Source organism: Monodelphis domestica, chromosome 1 (genome assembly GCF_027887165.1).
Source record: "Monodelphis domestica isolate mMonDom1 chromosome 1, mMonDom1.pri, whole genome shotgun sequence".
NCBI classification, from domain to species: Eukaryota; Metazoa; Chordata; class Mammalia; order Didelphimorphia; family Didelphidae; genus Monodelphis; species Monodelphis domestica.
In genome coordinates this window covers 21,121,016-21,145,612 of record NC_077227.1, presented here as the reverse complement: position 1 = coordinate 21,145,612, position 24,597 = coordinate 21,121,016, and the positions used below count along the sequence as shown (strand labels likewise).

At 42.0% G+C, this 24,597-nt stretch overlaps 1 protein-coding gene across 11 annotated transcripts in view; it reads left to right on the top strand.

The window, feature by feature from the left end:
* Positions 1-24,597, top strand: part of ANK3 (ankyrin 3) — a 754,092-nt gene that overhangs the window by 540,447 nt on the left and 189,048 nt on the right. For all 11 annotated transcript variants that reach the window (XM_056795799.1, XM_056795855.1, XM_056795804.1 and 8 more), the window contains 2 exons: positions 12,586-12,684; positions 17,477-17,674. In XM_056795799.1, the coding sequence (XP_056651777.1) occupies positions 12,586-12,684; positions 17,477-17,674 (297 nt within the window). The remainder of the gene's footprint in view (positions 1-12,585; positions 12,685-17,476; positions 17,675-24,597) is intronic.

The window sequence follows — 24,597 nt, the reverse complement described above, 5'->3', positions numbered from 1 at the left end:
CCTGCCTCATGGCATTGTTGAAGGACAGAGAATATTTTGTAAGCTTTTAAGTCCTCTATAAATGTGAGATGTTATTGAGATTAAACAGTGTGTTCTGGGTTGGATTCTCCTTAGGTCATGATAATGCTCCTGTATTTAGGCTCAAGGCTCTAAGGCTCGAGGGGACCTCAAAGGTCTTCTAGATTAACCTCAGTTTATAAATAAGGTAATCGAGCCCCAGGTCACACTGGGAAAAGTGGCCGAGCTTGGATTTGAGCAGCTCCTCAGCCTCCAAATGCAGGACTCCTCCCACAGAGCCCCCTTAGAGGATGTTTCCCAGAGAAGTTCAGGGTTGGAATAGTGAGGAGCCACAAAATCTAAGAGTTGTAAGAGGCCTCAGTTGCTACCCAAGACCCATGGATGACCTCCTGTGCCCCTATATCAGTGATCTGTGATTCCATCAGTTGTACCTCCATGGACTCCATAGATCACAAGGTCAGCAGAAGGTCTGAAAGCTGAAAGGAACTCATTCCCCTGAGACCAGGTTGGGGATGGGCCTCTCCAAACTCAGCTGGCTTTAAGAGCTGGTCCCCAGGCTGCTCATGGATGAAGTTGCAGGGCCAGAAGCTTCCCTGGATTCCCTTTATATCACTTACATGGAAGGTGGTCACCCATGGAAAGGGACAGCATCATGGAGGCAGTATCTTAAAGATGAGCATTCAATGTTCACTGAAGGGTGTCAAAAGATACAAAAGATGAACACGAGATGCTGAGTGTCCCTCATACCACTGTAGGACCACATGGAGCAAAAATCCCATTTTGTGGGTAAGAGGAAGATTTGCAAGAACAAGGCATGAATGCAGGCACAGTGTGCACAATTGGGACCAAGGTCATCTGTTGAAATGCAGCCATCAAAGAAGTAGCTAGGTGGCTCTTTGGATTGAAAGCCAGGCCTAGAGATAGGAGATCCTGGGTTCAAATATGACTTAAGATACTTCCTAGCTGTGTAACCCTGGACAAGTCACTTAACCCCCATTGCCTAGCCCTTACTACTCCTTTCTACCTTGGAATAGAGTATTGATTCTAAGACAAAAGGCAAAAGTTAAAAAAAGGAAATGCAACAAACAAACATGGCGACCTCAAGCAGGCTTGTTTTTCCCAGTGCTTAAGTGCACAAAGACTCTAAGTACATAAAATGGATGAATAGATGGATGGATAGATGGATGGATGGATGGATGGATGGATGGATGGATGGATGGATGGATAGATGGATGGATGGATGGATGGATGGATGGATGGATGGATGGATAGATGGATGGATGGATGGATGAATGGATGGGTGGATGGATGGGTGGATGGATGGATGGATGGATGGATGGATGGATGGATGAATGGATAGATGGATGGATGGATGGATAGACAGACAGATGGAATGAAATAAACCTGAGAGAACAGACCATGATGGGAGCATCTCTGATGTAGTATCTGTCTGAGAGGAAGCACATCAGAACCAAGGAGGGAATTCTCTCAGAAAAACTGTGTCATGATATTGGGAAAAGAAACCCACCTTGGATAATGGGAAAAGAAAACTTCAGCCTTCCATGTCCATCAATAATCTGGAAATTTTATTAAGGGAATTGATGACCTTGATGACAAGGGAGGAAGGGGGTGAAGAAAGCAGCATAGGAAATGGGAGAGAGACTGTAGAATGAAAAGGGAAGGGACACATGACTGAAGCCAAGCCAGCATGGGCAACAGGATGCTGTGACCCTTGCCAGGTGTCATCATATGGAGGGTGGAAGGAAAGGAAAGGCTGTGAAGATCTTTTGAAGCCTTTGGAGACTAATTCTAGAAAGGAAAGAGTCAGTCAACAAACATTTGTTAAGCATGTCCTAAGGGTTGTTTTAAATACCCCATTACAGTTGAGAATTAAGACAAAGTTCCGAACCATCCCTGCCTCCCAGGAGCTTACTTTCTAATGAGGGAAACAACCTACCAGCAACTGTATATGCAGAGTAAAAGGGGAGTAATCTGCTAGGGAGGGGCACTAGCATGCTTCTGCAGTGATGCTTTGCTGACTACTATCTAGCTCCCCCATCCAGATGTGTTTCCTGTTTTTAGGACCATGATGGTGGATCATGCACTTTTGCCTTTAAAATAAAATAGAGAATCTGCCAGGTTGAGATAGAGATGTCAATTCTCTGCAGAATGAAAGAGATCTGCTTACACAAGGATCACCAAGGTTTCTACTCCAGTTGAATAAAGGAATAATCCTTTATTCCACATCCTCAGCCAGTAGACCTCTAGCAAGTGGAAGATCCCCTGCCTCCCAAGATGGCCCAATCCACTTTGGAAAGCTCCTCCAACTATTAGGAAGTTTTTTATTCTGTCAAGCTAAAATATGCCCCCTGGCAAATTCTACCTCTTGCTTCCAGTAAGTCTAATCCTTCATCTGTATGACAACCCTTGGAATACTTGAAGATGGTCTCATGCCTTCCTCTCCAAGCTAAGCATTCCAACTGATTTAAAACTATCCTCATATGACTTGGACTCAAGGTCCTCCACCATTCTGGTTATCTTCCTCTGAATAGACGCTAGCTTATGAATGTGTTTATGAAGCATCAGTGACCATTTGGAGCAATCTGGAAGAGCACAGCTAGATTATCATATCCTTATTTCTAGACTCTATGTCCCTCTTTGGCTGCCATGATACACTACTGGCTCACATAGAACTGACAGTCCACTGAAGTCCTAAAATATTTTTCAAATGAACTGCTATCTAGCCATGGAGTCTCCATCTTGTATTTGTGAAATTGATTGTTTGAACCCAAGTGTAAGATTTTATATTTATCTCTAATGAATTTCAGCTTGTTCAATTTTTGCCTAATGTCTTAGCCTATGGAGATCACTTTTATCCTGAGTTTATTATCCTAGGATTTAGATATTCTTCCCAAAATTATGTCACTGAAAATTTGATAAGGAAGTCATTTATATCTTAGACTAAGCCACTAGCTGTTAAACAGTACAGGATTAAGAATAAATCCCTGGGCTCAGCTAAGAGGCTAGCCCTTAGCACTCTTCTGCCTTGAATACAATACACAGTATTGATTCTAAGTTGGAAGGGAAGGAGGGAAGAAGAGGAAGAAGGAGAAAGAGAGGGAAGGAGAGAGAGAGAGAGAGAGACAGAGACAGAGACAGAGACAGAGACAGAGACAGAGACAGAGACAGAAAGAGAGAACATTTTTAATTCTTCTCCCCCCAAAAAAGTGGGGGACATGAATGAATTTAGACTGGGATGACTTGATCTTTCAAAAGTCATACTGGCTTTTGGCAATCTTTACTTCCTTTCCATGAAACTCAGTCTCCATCAGTCATGGCAACAGAAACATGGAACCATGTGTCCATAGCCAGTTACAGCTGTCCTGGGATCTATATTTGCTGGAGACTCAGGTCTTCTTTCATGATGATCATAACTTAAATTTCTATAGTTTCTTAAAATTTCCAATGTACTTTTCTCACAATGGCCCTGTGAGATAGATAGCACAGAGACTATTTTCCTCATTGGACAGATGAGAAAACTGATGCTCTGAGACCCTACTAGGGTGCAGGGACTTGATGAAGTCTACCCAGATCCTAGTTTCAAAATTTTCTCTCAGTTATGGGCCCCAAGATATCCTTGTCTTCTGCCTCCATTCAGAAAATCTTAAGCTTCATTGTCTGCCATAATTTTTTAAAACCCTTATCTTCTGTCATGGAGTCGATACTAAATCAATATTCCAAGGCAAGAGAATGGTAAGGGCTAGGCAATTGGAGTTAAGTGACTTGCCCAGGGTCACACAACTAGGAAGTGTCGAAGGCCAGATTTGGACACAACTTTTCCCACTTCTAGGTCTGACTCCCTATTTGCTTAGCCACCTCACTGCCCCTGACTGCCAGTATTTTATACAACTATTGAATAACATAATGGGAGGGATTCGGAGGCTGAAGCCCATCTGATGTTTTTGTTTATCTTTTCCCCAAGCATATTGTAGGTGACGATGACCAAAAAGAACTGAATTTCACAGCATGCTTTTATCGTCAAGGTTTCAATAGGGATAGGAAGATAAATGATGGCGAGCCTAAATTCCTGGCAGCCTTTCTGTGGAAGAAAGTGTGGAATATGCCAAGAATTTGTAGAGTTTTTTTTTTTCTTTCCCTGTCAAAGATTCCCTTCTCTCTGACTCAAATGACTAACTAGTGATTGGGTGTGTGGGTGAAGGGGAGGGAGAGAAGGAAAATGTCACGAGGAGGGGGAGGGAGGAGACAAGTGAAGGAAGCTGAGAAGAAGCAAGCACAGTTTTTCCCCAATGCAGGTTTATCATCCAGCCCCATGACACAACATTAGAAAGCTGGGGTGGGATTCCATGGAGTTTTAGCCAGTCTCAGTATGTACTACCATCATGAGCCTGGCATTGTATAAGGCAACCAGTCTTCTAAAGCATTATATTCCTTTTTTTTTTAAGGTGATCCACCCAACTTCTTTTCATTTATGAGCTCCGACATCAAGACTTTAGCGTAGAGCAGTATTGGGTTCCATAATCTATACTGAGTGCTGGAATAGTAGACAAAACCCAAAGATTAGTGTGGATGGGGCTAGGGGATAGAGAGTGGACGTCGGGGCAAGGAACCAAGTCACAGCCTGGCCATGTGACTCCCGGCAAGTGATTTCACCTTTGCATGCCCAAATCAACTCTCTCAAATTCCAAGTTCCAGAAAAGACACCCATGTGCGTTGGGAGAGGAAGTTTCCTCTATGGGAGATCACTCCACAGGTGAAATGACAGGCCCAAATTCAAAGGTTACTTCTCAGGTTTTATAAAGCTAAGATTTCATCTCTGTTGAGTATTCTTGCCATTGAGGTAGAAAGAAACTGGGCCATGCCTTCTCTACTTGAGGGATCCTGGCCAAGCCTTTCCATAAAGATCCACCCAACAGATGGGAGGCCTTTCTCTGAAAAATTTTCTTTATTTTTGGCTGAGATCACAACACTCAGACCATCTGCCTTAGAATAGCACACACTAGATTTAAACTGGAAGGCACCTTTGAGATCTTCTCAGCTAGCTGCATTTTCATATCTCTTGTTCTCAATACACGACCGACAAATCGGTTTTGGATTGTCCATGTCTTTAAAGCAACATGGCGGAGTAGACAATGCATGGGACGTAGTGCCTGAAGACCCTAATCCTGATGCTTCCTAGCCAGGTGACCCAAAGCCAATCATCTAACCTCTCTGAACTATTTCATCTATATGATTGAAATAACACACACACTACCTAACCTCGGAGGATTGTTGGCCATGCCAGCCAGTCAAAAAGCATTTATTAAACATCGATTATGTGTTAGGTACTGTGTGAAAGACCGGGGATAGAAGGAAAGACAGAAATTCTGTCCCTGATCTCAAAGAGCTCACATTCTAATGGAGGAAACAATAGATATAGAGAAGAAAAATACCAATTGTTGTTGTTGAGTTGTTTTCAGTCATGTCTGATTCCATGTAGCTCCATTTGGGGTTTTCTTAGCAAAGACTCAAGAAGGGCTTGCCATGTCCTTCTCCAGTTCATTTTACACATGAGGAAACTAAGGCAACAGGATTAAGTTACTCATCCAGAGTCCCATAGCTAGTAAATATCTGAGGTCAGATTTGAACTCAGGAAGATGAGTCTCCCTGACTCTAGGCCCATCACTCTATCCACTGTACCATCTTGCTCTTTGTATATAGTTGGCACCTAATAAGAGGTCAGTTGATTGATTTTTTTCAACAATTCAATTTAAGAAATTTAAGATATACTAAGCACAAAACAACAACAACAACAAAACAAACAAACAAATAAATGAGTCACTATTCCATGAACTGTGGGGACAAAGACCACAATGGCTAAGTCTGTCCTCAAGTGGTTTCCATCATGGTGGCACCATGTATCAAGCTTAGAGAGCAAATATATGGTGGCCTTTTCTTTTTTTTTCTTTTTTTTAAACCCTTGCCTTCTATCTTGGAATTATTACTGTATATTGATTCCAAGGCAGGAGAGTGGTAAGGGCTAGGCAATGGGGGTGAAGTGACTTGCCCAGGGTCATACAGCTAGGAAGTGTCTGAGGCCAGATTTGGACCCAGGACCTCCCGTCTCTAGGCTTGGCTCTCAATCCACTGAGCTACCCAGCTGCCTCCATGGCCTTTTCGTATGAACAGAATTTCTTGATAAATAAGAATAATAAGTCCTGCTTCTTGCAATTCTTCGGATGTCTCCTAGGAGTATTTACAATTTGTTGTGTCTACATGAACAGAAAGTAATTCCCAACCCCACCGCTAGCACTTTCCCTTGGAGATGCCTCTCTACGCGTCCTGTATGAATGTCCTATGCACCCAGTTGTTGTCATACCATCTCCTTGATTCCAATGTAGCCTCCTCAAGGGCAAGACTCATAGTTTTGCCTTTCTTTGACTCTCCGAGAGGTAGCTTAGCACATTGCCTGGTGCAGAGTATCGATAGATGCCTGCTGACTGACTATATTCACTGGCACCAAGAAATCTTGGCTCTAGAGCTGGCATGGACCCCCGAGGTCTTCTGGTTCAATCCTCTTATTTTAGAGATTAAAAAATGATCTAGAGAGATTAAACGGTCACAGCGGTGGTAAGATCAGAGACAAGATTTGAACCCAGGGATTCTGACTCCAGAGCTAAGTCTCCTTCCATTGTAACAGAAGGGAAAGGAACAGGCCTTTATTAGGTACCTATATATACCAGGAAAATATCCTCTCATTTCATCCTTGCAACTCTGTGTAACAGGTGCTATTATCTTCGTGATAGAATTGAGGAAACTGAGGCAGACAGAGATTAAGTAACTTTCCCTGAGTCATAGAGCGAATGTCTAAGGTCAAATTTGAACCTGTGCCTTCCTGACTCCAGGCCCAGCCCTCTGTCCACTTCACCACTTAAAATTTACGAGGAATTATTCATCAGAATGTATGTCTCCCACTAGGCATTTTTGCAGCCAAAGAGGGCTCTTCTCAAAGCCCCTTCTTTGGGCTAAAACAGAACCATATAGTTTCTGCTGTGGACTCTCTGCCATCTGCCAATAATGAGCTGAAGTGCTGGGACTGCCACCAGGACCATCCTGACCACCCCCACCTCTCTAGCAAGTGCACAAGGATGCTGTGTCTGCTCCCTGGGCATGGGCGAGAAGTCAGAGATGTCCTGGAGCCATGATGCCAGGAGGAAAGGAAGGGATGTCTACACTGGCTTCCCTCTTTCAATGGTGGTTTGGGAGTTCATGGTTCCACCCTCCAATCAAAGAGAGCAGGGCCAGAGATGAGGTGGAGCACCAGGACCCATGAGATCTCACAGGATGCTGAGGTTATCCCAATAATGAGCATCCTGGAGCCCGGGTTAAGGCAGGCAGGCAAGCCCTGAAGTAGTGGAGCCAGGCGAGAAGGGAAGCCATGTCTGCTGTGAGATGGGGGCCGTAGGCACAACTATTTCTTCCTTCAGTCCAGATTTGTGATTTTATTCATATAAGCACATAAACCTTTTTTCCTGCAATTTGGCCTCTTAAAGACTTGGGGACGCTGAGAATTTAAACGTCTTGCCCAGCCAGTACAGACCATACAGTCACTGATTGAAAACTGGAAGGGACTTCAGAGACCACAGAATCCAGCACTCCCATTTTACAGATAAAGAAACTGAGGCACAACGAAGTGAAGGGATTTTCCTAGGGTCACACAGCTAGTATGTGTCCGAGGAAGGGCTTGAACCCGGGTCGTCCCGTCCACAAGTCCACTGAGGTGGCACGCTTGATAATTTAACCGCTCTCATTTTTCCCTCACGCCTTGCCTCCCAGGTCTTTTGAGAAGAAAGCCCTTTGTCAGCTTTAAAGAGCCAGAAAAATAGGAGCCCCAGTCACTAATAATAATGATTGATTGTAATCTGCTTATGTTCTTTGTTGAGTTTTACTGAGGATAGCAGTTTGCCTGCTGCCTTTCAGCAAAGCCCATGTCTCAGAAGTCCTTGTGCCCTTCTCGTGTGTGTGTGTGTGTGTGTGTGTGTGTGTGTGTGTGTGTGTGTCCATCCCTGAGCCCCATGGGCCATAATCCTCCTAGGGAAATCGACTTCCTCTTCCTCATCTATGTAAATGTCACTGAAATGAACCTTTGTGTGGCTGCACACTGGATCTCCAGGACATCACTGTCAGGATCCAGGGAATTCGGAAACCAGAATTGACTTTGCTCTTGCCCCAAACCATTTTATTTCCTTCCCAGACTATGGCTGTGATCACTCAAAATTCCTCTCTCCTTCCTGCTTTTATTCAACTCCACAAACGCCTCTTTTTTAGGAAACAGAGTAGAGGAGACCCCCTTCTCTAGTCACAGCAATGTGTACGTGATCCTAGCTTGAGAACTATTTCCCTGGCCCAGAGAAACTGACACTGTAAAATGAAGGAAGCTTTATGGGAAAAGACCTAAAAAAAGATTAGAAAGAATTTTGGATTCGGACTCTGAGCACCTGAATTCAAACCTTAATTCATGTTATTTCTGCTAATAATATAATATAATATAATATAATATAATATAATATAATATAATATAATATAATATAATATAATATAATATAATATAATATAATATAATATAATATAATATAATATAATATAATATAATAAATATAATAAATATAATAAATATAATATAATAAATATAATATAATATAATATAATATAATATAATATAATATAATATAATATAATATAATATAATATAATATAATATAATATAATATAATATAATGTAATATAATGTAATGTAATGCGATATAATATAATATAATATAATATAATGCGATATAATGCGATACTATACGATACTATACGATACTATACGATACTATATTATGTTATATTGTATTATGTTATATTATATTATATTATATTATATTATATTATATTATATTATATTATATTATAATACATAATATTAATATTATAATAATAATAATTTTTCTAATAATAGCCTTGAGAACTGAAGTGTATTTAGTTCTAACTATGCACAGTCATACAGAGTCATTTCATTTGATTGTCAAAACAACACTAGGCAGTAGACTCTATTATTATGTTCCATTTATAGATGAGGAAAATGAGGCAAACAGAATTAAGTGACTTGTCCAGGGTCACCCAGTCTGAGGCTATATTTGAACTCAAGCCAAGTAAGAAGGTGCAAAAGGGATTTTTCAAGCCCTAGAACACTATCTCAATATCTCTTGTCTTATAAGCATATGTTGATGCTTTAAAAAAAAATGGGCATTGTGTTCCAGAGAGCAGCATGGGATCCCTGAAAGGGCATGAAATTTCCAATGTGCCACTTTGCCCGCCATTCTTGCTATTCAGGTCTGGACCCTAGGAGAGTCCCTCCCAGGTCTATGAGCTGGCAGATGAATGAATGCTATGGACGGCCATCCATCAGTCTAGCAGAGCAGAGTCTAACAGGCATGCTTCATCCACTTTGTTTTCTTGTGTGAGTTGTTCGTCTCTACAGCACTGCCTTCACTGGTATAGATTGCAGCTCTTCCATGTCATCTCATCCTGTGAAATTCTTACCAAGGTCTTTACTTAGGTCTACACAGCTGAACCACCCAGTGGTTTCCTTCTACATTATGACACGAGGGCTTCTCTTTCTTCTTGTCCCTCCCGTGTCTTTGGCGATGCCATTTCCAACCTCGGTTGGGACTGTTACTTACTTCATTGCCCCCCTGCATTAAGAATTGGTGATTTCTTTGGTCTGAGTACTTCTTCCACAGACGCAGCCACTCTCTGACTAGAAGGTAATTAATAAGAGGTCTCTGAAGTCAGTGGTCAGAAAGGAAGGAAGATTTGAACTCAGAATCAGCCTCAGACACTTGCTAGCCAAATGGCCTTGGGTGACTGACTTAATAATCTCTCTAGCCTTAGTTTCTCTATCTTCAAAATAGCTCATTAGGTTTGCCCTTAGAGAACAAAAAAAAAACAAGGAGGAAACATAAGGGAAGAAAAAGAAAGAGTATTTCCAGTTCATTGGGCATAGAGTGAATGTTCTTAACCAGATAGATGGGTTAAGTGTCCCAAAGTCAAACTAGGCGCCCCCTAGTTCTGAGCTATTCAGGACCTGGTTTTTCAAATGTGAGATGGTACCCTGAGAAAGAGGCAAAGGATAAATGCATTGGATAAAACATATTGTGGTTTCCTTTTTGAAGAAATCTCTTTGGTTGTCTTAGAATGTTTTGAATCTATTCCTTCAAAAATTAGAAGAAAAAATATAATTTCTATCCCTAAAAACTAATCTCTGGCTCACTCTGGATAGCTGAGTTTTCAGGAAACGTCAGTTCTTATTGTTGTTATTGCCAACCTTCTTTACTAATAACAAATCTCTGATTTGTGACCCCTTGGAAAAGCATGAACATTTCATCCTCGTTTTCTAAAGCGATGTCCTCTTACTTTTCTTGGGCTCTTTTATCCAGTTTTTGTTGGGATCTTCTGGTTCTACATCACTTTGCTTTCTGAGTGTACCCATGCTCTATCTCGTATCTGGCAAGCCATCTGTTGTCACAAAGAATAAAAAAAGAAAGATTAAAAAAAGCAGATCAGTAAAACCAATCAGTACATCATCTGATTTAGACGGCGTAATGAAATATTCCACAGCCATAGGTCCTCCTCTGCAAGAAAGGGAGGGAGGGAAGATTTCTCACATCTTCTCTGAAGTCATTTTTTTGTTTGAGGACCAGAGATTAAAGTCAAAAAGAAACTTAGAGGTCATCAAGGCCAATCCCCACTCCCTTGTTTTATAGGTGAGGAAATTAAGGCCAAGAGAACTTAAATGACTTGTAGTCTCCTAAACGGTAAATGTCTGAAGTAGGATTTGACCAAGGTCTTTGGCTCCAAGACCATTTCTCTATCTGACTGCCTTACAAATGGTGGCACTCAGTGCCAGGGAAGAAATATTCAAATAGTATGAATAGGCTTCTGACTGAAAAGACCTACCAATGTCTTTTTTAAAAGCAGGAATATACTTTTATTAAATAAATGAATTTCAACACCAAAATTGCTTGAAGAAGATTGAAAATGTGTACTATGTCTCCCTCCTTTGAGAAAGTGAGGGACAACTGGAGGCAGCCAAGTGGCTTAGTGGATAGAGAGCCAGACCTGAAGACAGGAGGTCCTGGGTTCAAATCCGAACTTAGACACTTCCTAGCTGTGTGATCCTGGAAAAGTCATTTAATCCCCATTATTTCCCCTTATACCTCTTCTGCCTTGAAACTGATATTTAGTATCAATTCTAAGACAGAAGGTATGGGTTGAAAGAAAGAAAGAAAGAAAGAAAGAAAGAAAGAAAGAAAGAAAGAAAGAAAGAAAGAAAGAAAGAAAGAAGAAAGAAAGATGGAAGGGAGGGAGGAAGGGAGGAAGGAAGGAAGGAAGGAAGGAAGGAAGGAAGGAAGGAAGGAAGGAAGGAAGGAAGGAAGGAAGGAAGGAAGGAAGGAAGGAAGGAAGGAAGGAAGGAAGGAAGGAAGGAAAAAAGAAAGAGACAGAGAGAGAGAGAAAGAACAAATGTGAAATATTGCAGAGACTATCAGTCTAGGGTGAGGTGTTGATTGGTTTTACTTAACTGCCTTTTTTATTCTTTGTTACAAGTAATGGTTCAGAGGGAGAAAATATATTCAGAAATGAAGGTGATATAAAACCAAAAGACATCAATTTAATTATAAAATCTAATATACTAAAATATAATTATGATAAAATCATGAATTACTCAACTAATGTTTTCTCATTTTAAAAGTTTTATGGTCTTATAATTTCCCATTAAAAAGTGTTGCTTCTGGTTTTATGGATCTCCTTTTTAAATGTCTTGTCAGGGACACATAGGAGACTCAGTGGATTGAGAAAGCCAGGCCCAGAGATGGGATGTCCTGGGTTCAAATCTGGCCTCAGACACTTCCTAGGTGTGTGACTCTGGGCAAGTTACTTAATCCCCATTGCCCAGAGTCTACTCTTCTTCCACCTTAGAACCCACACCCAATATTGGTTCTGAGATGGAAGGTGAGGGTTTTTTGGGTTGCCTATACAACACCACCTTGTCTATCTTCACAAATAAGAATGATACAAAGTAGAAAATTCTCCTTAGCCATCGATATTTCCACCTGCAGTATGGTGGACAGTGTGCCTCATCACTCTGTGAGATCTGGAAGGCCATCTAGACCAACCCCTCACTTTACAGTGGAGCAAACAAGAGAATTCCTTGAGCTAGGATCCCCTGAGAGAGCTCTCCAGAGCAGCACCACACAGGAGTGGAGATTTCAAGGCAGAAGGGGCCTCTGGGGCCATTAATCCCTCCATTTCACAGATAAAAATGGCCCCATTTCTTTACCAATATAAAGTTTGCAAAGACCTTCACATTCCACCTGGGACCACAGCTCACAGAAGGGTCTTCCCCGGTTACCTTGTCCAACTCTCTCATCTTACAGATGAGGAAACTGAGGCTCATTAAGAGGATGTGGGCACTCCCTGGTAGAGCCAGTGTGGAAGCTAATCAGAGTCATTGCTTGTGTTCAACAGGATGGGTTGACCCCTCTCCACTGTGGAGCGAGGAGTGGTCATGAGCAGGTTGTGGAAATGCTCTTGGATCGAGCCGCCCCAATCCTCTCCAAAACCAAGGTAATATTGTTCACGGTATTTTCAATAACTGGGTCTGAGGGGAGGCTTCGAGCCAAGGCAGAGTCCCAGGCTCAGCTTGCTCCGAGTCACTCAGCATCCTGTGATTTCGTCACAGCCATTGGCGGTCATTGCCTTCCATTCTCAGTGTGCCTCCAGATGGGACGGAGGAGATAATACACTGGTGCCCAATGAGTTGTCCAAGGAAGTCCTGTTTTGATGGGTGTTTAAATATCACTTCATGAATTTTTCACAGCTAGAAAAGGAGGGAGTGTGAGGAAAATAGAACACCTGGAATCTGTGGGTTCTGGAGGGATTTGGACCATTATTCTAGTGCTGACCCATCCTGATGGTTCTCTCCAAGGCTAATATGCTGGATACTTGGTCAACCTATTGGCCTCTGTGCAGACAACCACAGCTTTAGACTTGGGAGGAACCACAGGAACGACACAGGAGAGCCTCCTCCTTTTGTAAATTAGGACTCCAAAGCCAGAGTTTAAGTGACTCTTCCAAAGACATACAGGTAGCAGTAAGTGGCCACCATGGGATTTGAACCCAGGGCTTCTGACTCCAGAGCCAATGATCATTCCATTTTGTCATCCTGACTCTAGGAGAGCCATCTAGTCCAAGTGCCTCGTTTTACAGATGAGGAAATTGAAGCTCAGGAAATTCCAGGCAATTGACTAGCATTTATGAAGTACCTGGGCTCACACAGCTAGTATTGTCTAAGGCCAGATTTGAATTCAAGTCTCCTTGACTCCAGGCTGGGTGCTCTATCCTCTGTGCCTCCTAGCTGCCCCCAAAGACATTCTGGGTCTTTTCTAAGGCTTCTAATCTTCTGGCTGATGAACCTGGGCCAGGGTGGAGGGCTCAGTGCAGGAGCCACTTAATCGAGTCTTCCTTTGTGGTCCTCTGGCCCTCCCCTGACATCCCTCATGGCCAGCACCTGTACTTACTGACTACCCCTCTTCTGTCTGACTCACCATTCATTTCTAGAAGAAAAAGAGTCCTTCTCCAGATTATCCTGAGCATTTGACTGCTGTTATTATTTTATTTAAACTTTCTGAAATGTGACTTATTGTGCTATAAGTGGAGAGAGCCTTGGGCTTGGAGTCAGATGATCTGGGTTCAAATCCTGCCTTATTCATGACCTTAAGCCTCAGTTTCCTCATATGTTAAAGGAAGAGACTGTAAGTATTAGCTCTGAGGTCCTGCCCAGCTTTAGGTATTTCTCTCTATTTCCTATTCCTATTGCCTCCACAATATTAATTATAGTCTTTCTACTTCTCAGTTAGGTGACTGTTAATGCCCCTTTCTCCATGTTTCCCTGGGATATGATCTCAGATTTTATTTCTCTGTTTACACCAGCAATCCATTAAGCAAAAAGGACTCATTAAACATTCCTTCTGTGACAAACATGGTGCAAGGGGCGGGGGAACAGATAAAACTTACCCTGAAAGATCATGCAGACTAGGAGGGGAGATAACATGTACATATGTACAATTATTCTTCATATGTACAAAATGAAAGGTAATTAGGGGAGGAGGGACTAGAAGCTGAAGTGATGAGGGCTGAACAGCCTGAAGAAAGAGCCGGCATTCAGCATGAAGTTGGAAAGAGACTGGAGATGGTGGTGAGAAGAAAGTGTCTTCTGGCCGTGAAACACAACATGGGCAAAAGCAAGAAGGTGGGAAATGGAACGTCCTATTGGAGCAACAGCAAGATGGCCAGTGTGAAGGAAGGAGAGGACCGCACGCTAAGCCTCGAAGATCATCTGGAGCCGGACTGTGATGAATTTCACATGCCAAAGAGAGACGGACAGACCAGACCCTGGAGGCTCACGGTTTATTTTGGACGTTGTGTCAAAACATACACACACACCACTTTTTTTGTGGCATAAACCAGGACATAAATCCATGGGTGGCAGCATCTTAAATAGGAAATTGTTCTACCCTGTGGGCATTTTCCTTCCGCCTTTGGTTTTTCCAAAACATTTGCTCCTAAGTTTAGAATGGGAAAAGGGTTTATTTTAGGCAAAAAGATCCCAGTTGGCCCACAGGAAGTTAGATTAGTCTGTAAATAGCTCTGCAAACTATATAAATATCAATGTAGGTTTCCATGCTTACTTTTTCTCAACCAGTCAATCAGCACTCGTTTCTTAAATGCCTGCTAGGCGTCACGGCACTATACTAGGCACAGAGGGATAAACACATAGAAAGAATTAACGTCCGTGCCCACAAACAACTTATATGACATTCTTTTCATCCTTATTATTACTATGACTATTTCTTACACACCTACTACATGAAAAGCTCAGTACTGCTATGGAAGATACCAAAATGAATGGGACACGGATGGCCTTTTCTCTGATGGAGCTGCCCACATAGTCATGAGGATGTTCCAAGTCCCCTCTGAGTGCCACTAGGACATCCCACTCTTTTTTTTATCATTTATATTTTCTCTTTCTCCTTGGCAATAAAGAAAAAATAACCTTTTAGTCTTAATAATACAATATGGTTTAGAAACAGTTTTCCCCAGAAGCCTCGTCTCAATACAAATTTATAGCAACTTCTATTATTTTAAACATTCTTTTAAACCTATTTTTCCTCTAAAAAGCCCACATTTGCTATTCTGATGAATTTTTATGAGCATTCGGGTCATGTAAGACTTCTAATGGAGAGTACTTAGGTCACCGAAGCCTCTGGGAGCCATTTTTTTTCATGTTTACATTTTCTGGCTTTCTCCTAACTAAGATATTGCTTTCTGTAGCTGCAAAATCCATTCAGGACTTCCTTTGTCTGCCCTTCTCAAATGTTCATTTTCATTTGATTGTGGCCAAGTCCTTTCATTCTTTAAATTTAATTGTGCCCATTCCTGTTCTGGCTCACTTATTGTTGTCTTGTTGATTTTTAATTCTTATCAAAATATTTTATTTTTCCATCACCTTCCTTTGGGGAGAACTCTCTCTCCTCTGTTCTCCCCTCGCCGGTAAGCCATCTTTTATAACAAAGATTGAAAAAACAAAGAGGAGGAAAAACATTTTTGCAAAATGGGCTAATGACATTCATCCATAGGAACACCACTGATTTTTAGAGTGAACAATTCGTCCATTTATGGTCTACTCCACTCGGGGCTTGCCTTCTCTCATCACCATCACATGAGGGCGCCATATTGATGAAGAATTGAAGAAACTCCTTTCTTAACAGATGAAAGCAAAGAAATTTCATTGGTGACCAGAAAAGCATCTCAACAATTATCATAAAATCAAAGGACTCATATAACCCACCATGAATTGCTTGCCAGCTCCAGGAAAGGAGAGGGAAGTGAGGGAGACAGTTTGAATCATATAACTTTGAAAATTTATGTGGAAATTTGTTGTTACATTTAATTGGTAAAATAAAATATCTCTATAATAAAAAATAAAAATCAAAGGACTCAGAGCAGGAAGGGGACCTTCAGGATCCACCTTTTCATTTTGCAAATCATAGAGGATAAGAATAGAGTTCACTACCAAATGGTTAGCATTTTACAACAGAAAACTTAAAGGACAAAATACGTGTGAGCCAAAAGTTTTATAAATCTGTCTCAGTCCCTTTTTTCCCTTCCCTTCAATCTTAAAATTAAAGAATAGAATCAGTGTGGAGTTTAGCAAGTGTTCCAGATTTCCATTGTTGTAGTACAGGCTATTTTGAAAATCAGGAACAAAATGTCATCCTTGACAGTTTGCTCTTTGATGGATGTAAAAAGTGGGAGGACCAGTGTTAAAAGTAGCTACAGTTTATTCAGGTAGATGCAAAGAATTTTTTTTCTTAGAGTTTTTTCCCCTCTGTGGGAAATTGAGCCTTACAGCTAACAGGGTTTCTCTTTAAAGAATTAATACGGCAAATTTTTGTTCTTTTAAAACTATGGGAAGAATTATTGGTAGTAGTAAAGAACTAGAAGCAATGCAGGCAACCATCAAGTGGAAAATGGTTTAACAAGTTTAACCATGAACATGGTGAACTGTTACTAAGTTCCAAGGAATGGAAGCTATGATGAATCTAGAAAAGAATAAGAAGACTTATATGAACTGATACAAAGTGAAGTGAACAGAATCTGGAGAAAAAGATATTCAATGACAAAAAGATATAAATGGGGGTGGGGGGGACCAACAAAAACAAGTCAAAATTAAATGCTATGTAATTAATAACCAATCTTGGCCCCAAAGAAGAGTTATAAGGTTTTTGTTTTGTTTTGTTTTGTTTTGTTTTGTTTTGTTTTGTTTTGTCAAAAGTATCAGGGGAAGAAGGAACTTTGGCTTTTGAATACTGTATAATAATGTCAGGATATTTTTTGCTATGTTGATTATTTTTGCTAAGGTGTTTTTCCCTCTTTTTTATTCTTTTATGAGGCAAGGGGTTCTGAATCTTTTTTCTGTCGTGGATCCCTTTGGAAATCTGGCGAAACTTAGAGACTTCTCACAATTATGTTTTTAGATGAATAAAATAAAATACATAAGATTATGAAGGAAGTCAACACTAAAATACAATCATCTATCTTTTTATTTTTGTATGTGGGTATTTTTGTGTATATATATATATATGGATATTTATATATGTATGTACATATAGGAAAGAGTCCACGGACCTCTGTTTTAAGAGATCAATGTCTGGCAGTGGGAAAAGAGCTACACTGGGAAATGAAAGTGGTATAAAAACAAAGGTCATCCTATCAACAATAATTTTAAAATGTATAGTGAGAAGCTTGCATAGTGAACATCTCTCTTTTTAAAATTTCCTCCTGTGTTCCTTTCCAGAATGGATTATCTCCATTGCATATGGCGACACAAGGGGACCACCTAAACTGTGTCCAGCTTCTCCTCCAACATAACGTGCCTGTTGATGACGTCACTAATGACTACTTGACCGCCCTGCACGTTGCTGCCCACTGTGGCCACTACAAAGTTGCCAAGATTCTCTTGGACAAGAAAGCTAACCCTAATGCCAAAGCACTGGTGAGTACAGCCCCATTGTTATCCTGATCTAAGGAAGCTGGAGTCCCAGAGCTCAGAGCTGGTGGCCAGTGGATGAGGCTCTGGTGGACTGGCTTTTAAAATTCTCATTCTCACTCCTTTCCTTGCATCTAATCCTAGACCTCTGATTCTGTTCTCATCTCCTCAAGCACTTGGCCTTGCAAGTCATCCTCTCCCTTGCATGCATCATATAGCCAAGATATTAAAAAGCACCTACTCTGTGCTGAACATGAGATGTAGCATGGGATAACAGACAAAGAACCCCTGTGTCAGGAATACCTGGCCTCAAGGTCTGTCTCTGATATATATATATATATATATATATATATATATATATATATATATATATATATATATATATAATGACTTGTGACCCTGGCCAAGTCACTTAACTGCTGTCTACTGTGGTTTCCTCAATTGTAGAATGAGGATAGTGATAGCATGGTTATTGGTAGGATCAAACAGTTTGTAAAACACCTAGAACAATGCCTGGCATCCACTAGACCCTTAACAAATGCTTGTTTCCTTCCTTCCATACATCTGCATTGGTAGGGAGTTCATTCTACTAATAAAATCTCAGGGCTGGACCAATGTGCTGGACTCAGGCCATAAAGATGGAATTTATGGCAGCCCCGGGCCTCAAGAATTTCATGGTCTAAGGAAGGTGGGGTCAGTTAGAATGGGCAGCATCATATTTATGAGTGAGGTCAGTGGGACTTGGGTCTAGAGCTGGACAAGCCCTCAGAAGCTCTCTATTCCATAGATTATTCTGGTATTCTCTATTCTATAGATTATTTTGTATTCTGATTATTCCATAGATTGATACAGAACAAACACCCCACGAGTTATGAGAAATGTAGGAGAGGAGAGTGCCAGGTAGGCAGTTCAGTGAATGAGAGGCAGGCCTGGAGTTGGGACCACCTAAATTCAAATCTAGCCTCAAACACTTCCTAACTATGTGGCCTTGGGCAGGCCATTCAACCCCAGTTGCCCAGATCTTATCATTCTTCTGCCTTAGAAATGGTTACTTAATATCTATTCTAAGTCAGAAGGTAAAAGGAAGGAAGGAAGGAAGGAAGGAAGGAAGGAAGGAAGGAAGGAAGGAAGGAAGGAAGGAAGGAAGGAAGGAAGGAAGGAAGGAAGGAAGGATGGATGGAAGGAAAGGAGGGAGGGAGAGAAGGAAGGGAAGGAGAGAAGGAAGGGAAGGAGAGAGGGAAGGAAAGAAGGAAGGAAGGAAGGAAGGAAGGAAGGAAGGAAGGAAGGAAGGAAGGAAGGAAGGAAGGAAGGAAGGAAGGAAGGAAGGAAGGAAGGAAGGAAGGAAGGAAGCAGGGAGGGAAGGAAGGAAGGAAGGAAGCAGGGAGGGAAGGAAGGAAGGAAGGAAGGAAGGAAGGAAGGAAGGAAGGAAGGAAGGAAGGAAGGAAGAGAATGGGATCACTACCAAGGGAACTTTCTGTGAAAGGAGGAAGTATCCCTAGTGGACCTTGAAGAAAGGGAGACCCTTCAGTCGTTGGAGAAGACAAGAGAATTTCTTCTAAGCATGGAGGAGGCCATGAGGATAAGCAGGAAGATAGGAAAGGGAAAGTAAAGAACTAGAGAAACTGAAGAAAGAGGAGCAATAAAAGATAGTGCTGGAACCTCCCTCTCTTTGTCCAGGTGGGAGACTCTGGGTGTGGTCCACTGCATAGATTTCCCTGATGAATTGCTTAGGTTTGCTAAGCTGCCTTTTCTTGAAGGGGGAATAATTGGACAGGGGAGAAGGTGACAGAAAAACAAAAGTGGGAATAAAAATTAAAGCCAATGGAGCTGAATAGCTCAGGTACCATGGAGCCAGCCACTGGAAGACTTCCAAAGCTAGGCTCATGATTTCAATTTCAACATCTCCCATCAAGGTCTCCATACATTTTCCCCCAAAAAGCCTTGCCTCCCCCCTTCCCCTGTCTTTGTATCCTTTGTTCCCTTCATTTCTTGGGTCTTTTCATCATGGTCCATTTCTGCCTCTTTTGCTCATTCCTTATCCTTCTCCCACTCTTAAATTTAGGTCTTCCATTTTTCTTTCTTCTTTTCATACTCTATCCCTGGACTTTCATGGTTTCAACTCTTACCACTATTCAGATAAGGCCTAAAAATACTCAACTCTGGCATCTCGTCAGGGTTCCAGACTCTCCTCTCCAAATGACTAGTGTCTTTCTGGGTTTTTTTTGGGGGGGGAGGGGTTGCCCACATTTCAAACTTGGAATAGGGAAGTTGATAGGGTTTTGGAATCAGAGCAGAACTGAGTCAAATTCTCTCTTTGACATTTACTTGCATTTGACACTGGGCAAGTCACTTCATCTTGCTGGGTCTGGATTTCTCCTCTGTAAAATGAGAGGGTGGGGATTTTGAACTCTGTGGTCTCTAAGGTACCTTCCAATTCTATAGCTGATCCTATATCCCAAATTGAACTTATTATCTTTGCCACCAATCAGTGATTGTTTTTTCCTGATTCTAATATTTTTGTCAGTGGCAGAAATCGTTCATATCCCTAAACTTAAATGTTCAAAGCTTCGATATTATCGTTGACTCTTCTCTCTCTATCCCTTCTCATATCTATGATGGTTACTACTAAGTCTATCCCATCTGCCCATTCTCTACTGCAGCCCCTTTTCCAGAGCCCCACAGTGTCATAGGCTGCTAGGGAGGGGGTCATCCAGCCTCCCTTCTCACTCCATTCCAATCCATCCTCCTCCTGGAGGGAGTTAATCCACTCAGTTTTGGAACTCTGTCCTGAAATGGATCTGCCCTAATGGGTGAATGAAATTCATCTCATCCTGAGTCTGCCCTGGCCCCAGACCATTACTCAAATCTATTGGGATGACCACCCACCTTGTGGCCCCACTCACCATTCCTGTGACTCCTGGGACCTAACCTCCCTTCCTGATCACCACTTCCCCAAAGGAGATGGTTACCCCTATTAGGATGTAAGCTCCTTGAGATCAAGGGGAGACTCACTTTCCCCCTTGCTGTCATTGGTTCTTTCCCAGTGCCCAGCAAAAAGCAAATAAGAGTGGATGAGTTCATTTTCATTCGTTCATTCTGAATGAATCTGATCATTCCTGTTCTTTATTTAAAACTTTCTCATGGCTCTTTTTACCTTCTGAGTTCAAGCTCACATTCCTTAGCCCTTCACATTCAAGGCCCTTCATAGTCTCCTACTAGACTACAAAACTCTGAGGCCAAATCATGTCATACCCAGACCTCTTACAGTATTCTTCACCCAGTAGGTGCTTAAGGCATATTTAGTCGATTGAACTGGGGCAATGGATAGGAGGAAAACTACTGCATGTTTTAGAGAATTGGATTGTATTTTTCTATAATTAACATTTCTGTCGATGGGGTTTGCATCTCTCTCTCTCTCTCTCCATATCTCTCTGTCTCTGTCACTCTCTTTCTGTCTTTCTCTATCTCTGTCTCTATCCCTCTCTGTCTCTCTCTGCCTCTCTCTCTTTCTCTCTACGTCTCTGTCTCTATCTCATCTCTCTACATCTCTCTCTGTCTTTCTCTGCCTCTCTGTCTCTGTCTCTGTCTCTGTCTCTCCCTCTCTATTTCTCTCTCTGTCTTTCTCGGTTTCTCTGTCTCTGTCTCTATCTCTCTATCTCTTTCTCCATCTCTCTGTCTCTATCTCTCTCTCCCTCTCTGTTTCTCTTTGCCTCTCTCTTTCTCTGTTCTTTTTTCTATCTCTCTGTCTCTGTCTCTATCTCTTATCTCTCTATGTCTCTCTCTGTCTTTCTCTGCCTCTCTGTCTCTGTCTCTCTCTGTCTCTCCCTCTCTCTCTTTCTCTCTCTGTCTCTATCTCTCTCTTCATATCTCTCTGTCTCTGTCTCTATCTTTATCTCTGTCTCTATCTCTTATCTCTCTACATCTCTCTCTGTCTTTCTCTGCCTCTCTGTCTCTGTCTCTCTGTCTCTCTCTCTTTCTCTCTCTCTCTGTCTCTCTGTCTCTATCTCTCTCCATATCTCTCTGTCTCCCTCTCTGTCTCTCTCTGTCTCTCTATTTCTTTCTGTCTTTCTCTGTCTCTCTGTCTCTGTCTCTATCTCTTATCTCTCTACATCTCTCTGTTTCTGTCTTTCTTTGCCTCTCTGGCTCTCTCTCTGTCTCTCTGTCTCTCTGCCTCTCTGTCTCTCTGTCTCTGTCTCTCTCTTTCTGTCTCTCTCTCTCTGTCTCTGTCTTTCTCTGTCTTTCTGTCTCTGTCTCTGTCTCTTTCTCTGTGTCTTTCTCTGTCTCCTTGTCTCTGTCTCTATCTCTCTCTATCTCTCTGTCTCTGTCTCTGTCTCCCTCTATGTCTCTCTCTCCTTGCCTCTCTCTGTCTCTCCTTCCTCTCTCCTCCCCCCTTTCTCTCTCTCCTTTCCCTCCCTCTCTCCCCATCTCCCTCCCCTCCGAACACACACTTACGGACTTGAGAAAACATTACAGTCGGCACAGTTATGGAGGATCTCTTGCCTCGGTGACATTCAGAGAAAAGCAGATCCTGGTGCCATTGTAAAAGGGGTCAGGAGTCAGCCTGGTGCCGCCACCTGCCATATTGCTGTTCTGCACAAATGAGTGTGCAGAAATCCTGTGTCAGAGAGCTTTCTTGGAAAGCCGAGAGCCCCGTCAGCAGCCGGATCCTGGGCCTTCTTTCTGCAGCAACGAGGCCTCTGAATTAATGAGAAACGTGTTTGCTGGGATCTTTTTCTCCTACTGGTTGGATTCCAACATACAGTCCGCTTTCCGGTTTGGACTCCTCTAACAATAAGCTGCTTCATTCGTGCTGTTTCTCCTAACTGGCCTGTAGTTTGGTTTTCCCATCTGTACAATGGGAACAATTTTGATTTTGTCACGTGAGGGTTCATGATAAATGCTGCAGCTCATCATAAATATTAGGACTAGAGCTTCACAAAAATGTATTTGCCTTATGATGACTAATCGTGGCCCTGAAGAAGAGATGAGACGAGGCAGCTCACTGTCTTTTTTGGAGGGGTGGGGGACAATGTGGGTGAAACCCGGCATATACTGGCATGCTGTCAGCCTCAGTAGATGTATTGGGTAGTTCTGCTGAACTGTGATTTTTTTCATCTTTCTTTTCTGGGGGCGGCGGGGGGGGGGGGGGGCAAGGGATGACTCACCCAGAAAGGAAAGAGCAGGCATATGTAAAGATTTTAATGATCTGAACGCTAAATGTGGCAACAATTTTTTTAATTAAAGAAAATAGCTTGCCCTGTTTTACAACTTGAGAGGCACTAACCATTGATAGGAATTGAGTAATTTAGTTAATTGTATTTATTTACAAGGAACGTCTGTCTAGGACCATATATTTTCTTTTTCTTTTTTTAACCTTTACCTTCTGTCTTAGAGTCAATACTGTGTACTGGTTCCAAGGCAGAGAATGGTAATGGCCAGGCAATGGGGGTCAAGGGACTTGTCCAGAGTCACTAGTGTCTGAGGCAAAATTTGAACCCAGGACCTCCCTGCTCTAGACTTGGCTCTCCACCCACTGAGCCACCTATGTGCTGTTTGGTTTTTGCTTCCTATTGAAGACTGATACCCATTGCTCTGTGGCATCAATTGCTGATGCCTATAACATCTTTCCCAAGGTCATAGACTCTTGGAGTAAGAGGAAATTTTGGAGATCCCTCATTTTACAAATGAGGAAATTGAGGCCCAAATTGATGAGGTGACTTGGCCATCATCACACTGACAAAGAGCTGCAAGTTGAACCTTGGTCCTCTGATTCCAAATCCATGGCTTTCTCCACTGGGTAGCATGGCATCACTGAATGAGCCAGGATTCCTAAAGGAAGTTAAGTTCTTTTCTGTAGAGATAGAGGAAAGTATTATGTAAGTGGAATGTTCACTGAGGGTAGGAAGGAATCTTGAGGCTGATGGGGAAAAAAGAGGGTTTTGGGTTTGTTTTTGATGGAATTTGTTCCCATTTTGAAGGCCCAAAGTTTGGGTCCACAAGAGTGCTAAAATTCATCCCTGGACGCTAGCCTCTAAGATAAAAGAGACTGGTTGATTTTTAAAGAAAATAAAGAATCCAGTTAGTTAGCCCCATATTTTGGCAGAGGGTGGACACGAGCACAGATACTGCTGCTGAGTCATTGATGTGAGTGCCACAGGGCTCCAGAACTAAGAAAAGGCAAAGACTCCCCCATTTGGATCTCTGTGTCTCCAGGATCTGTGGATGCCAGTTTCAGAGAGGTAGATTTCACCCTGATGACAACAATGGCTTCCTGGCCATTAGAGCTGCCCAGCAGTGGAGTGGACTGCTTCAGAACAGGGCAGATTCCCTTTGATAGAGGCTTCCAAGAAAATACCACATGGCCACCTTTCTGATTGCTTCTCTCTATGTTCGTGTCTACTCTGTTAGCATGTCCACTTGGTCTTGTATTTTTTTTAAACTCTTTTCTTCTCTCTCAGAATTGATACCAAATATTGGTTCCAAGGCAGAACAGCAGTAAGGACCAGGCAGTGGAGGTTAAATGACTTGCCCAGAGTCATACAACTAGGAAGTGTCTGAAATTTGAACCCAGAACCTCTCATATCCAGACCTTCACTGATATCTTCACTGAGCCACCTCGCTGACTCTAGGATGTTAGCTTCATGACAATAGACTGTTTCGCTCTTTGTATTTGGATCCCTTGAGCCTAGCCCAGTGCCTGGCACTGAGATGATGCTTAATACATTTTTAATGAGTGATTGATTGATGGTATAGATGGAATCCTTGCATAGGTATGGATGGGACTAAATTACCACTCTGGTCTCTTTCAGCTGAGAGAGTATATGATTTCATTGGACACTTGCCCATTGCAAAAAGGAAATATGTCATTGGGGGAATTAATATGAATGTGCAATCAGAGAACTTTGACTGGATTCCCAACTCAGCCTTTA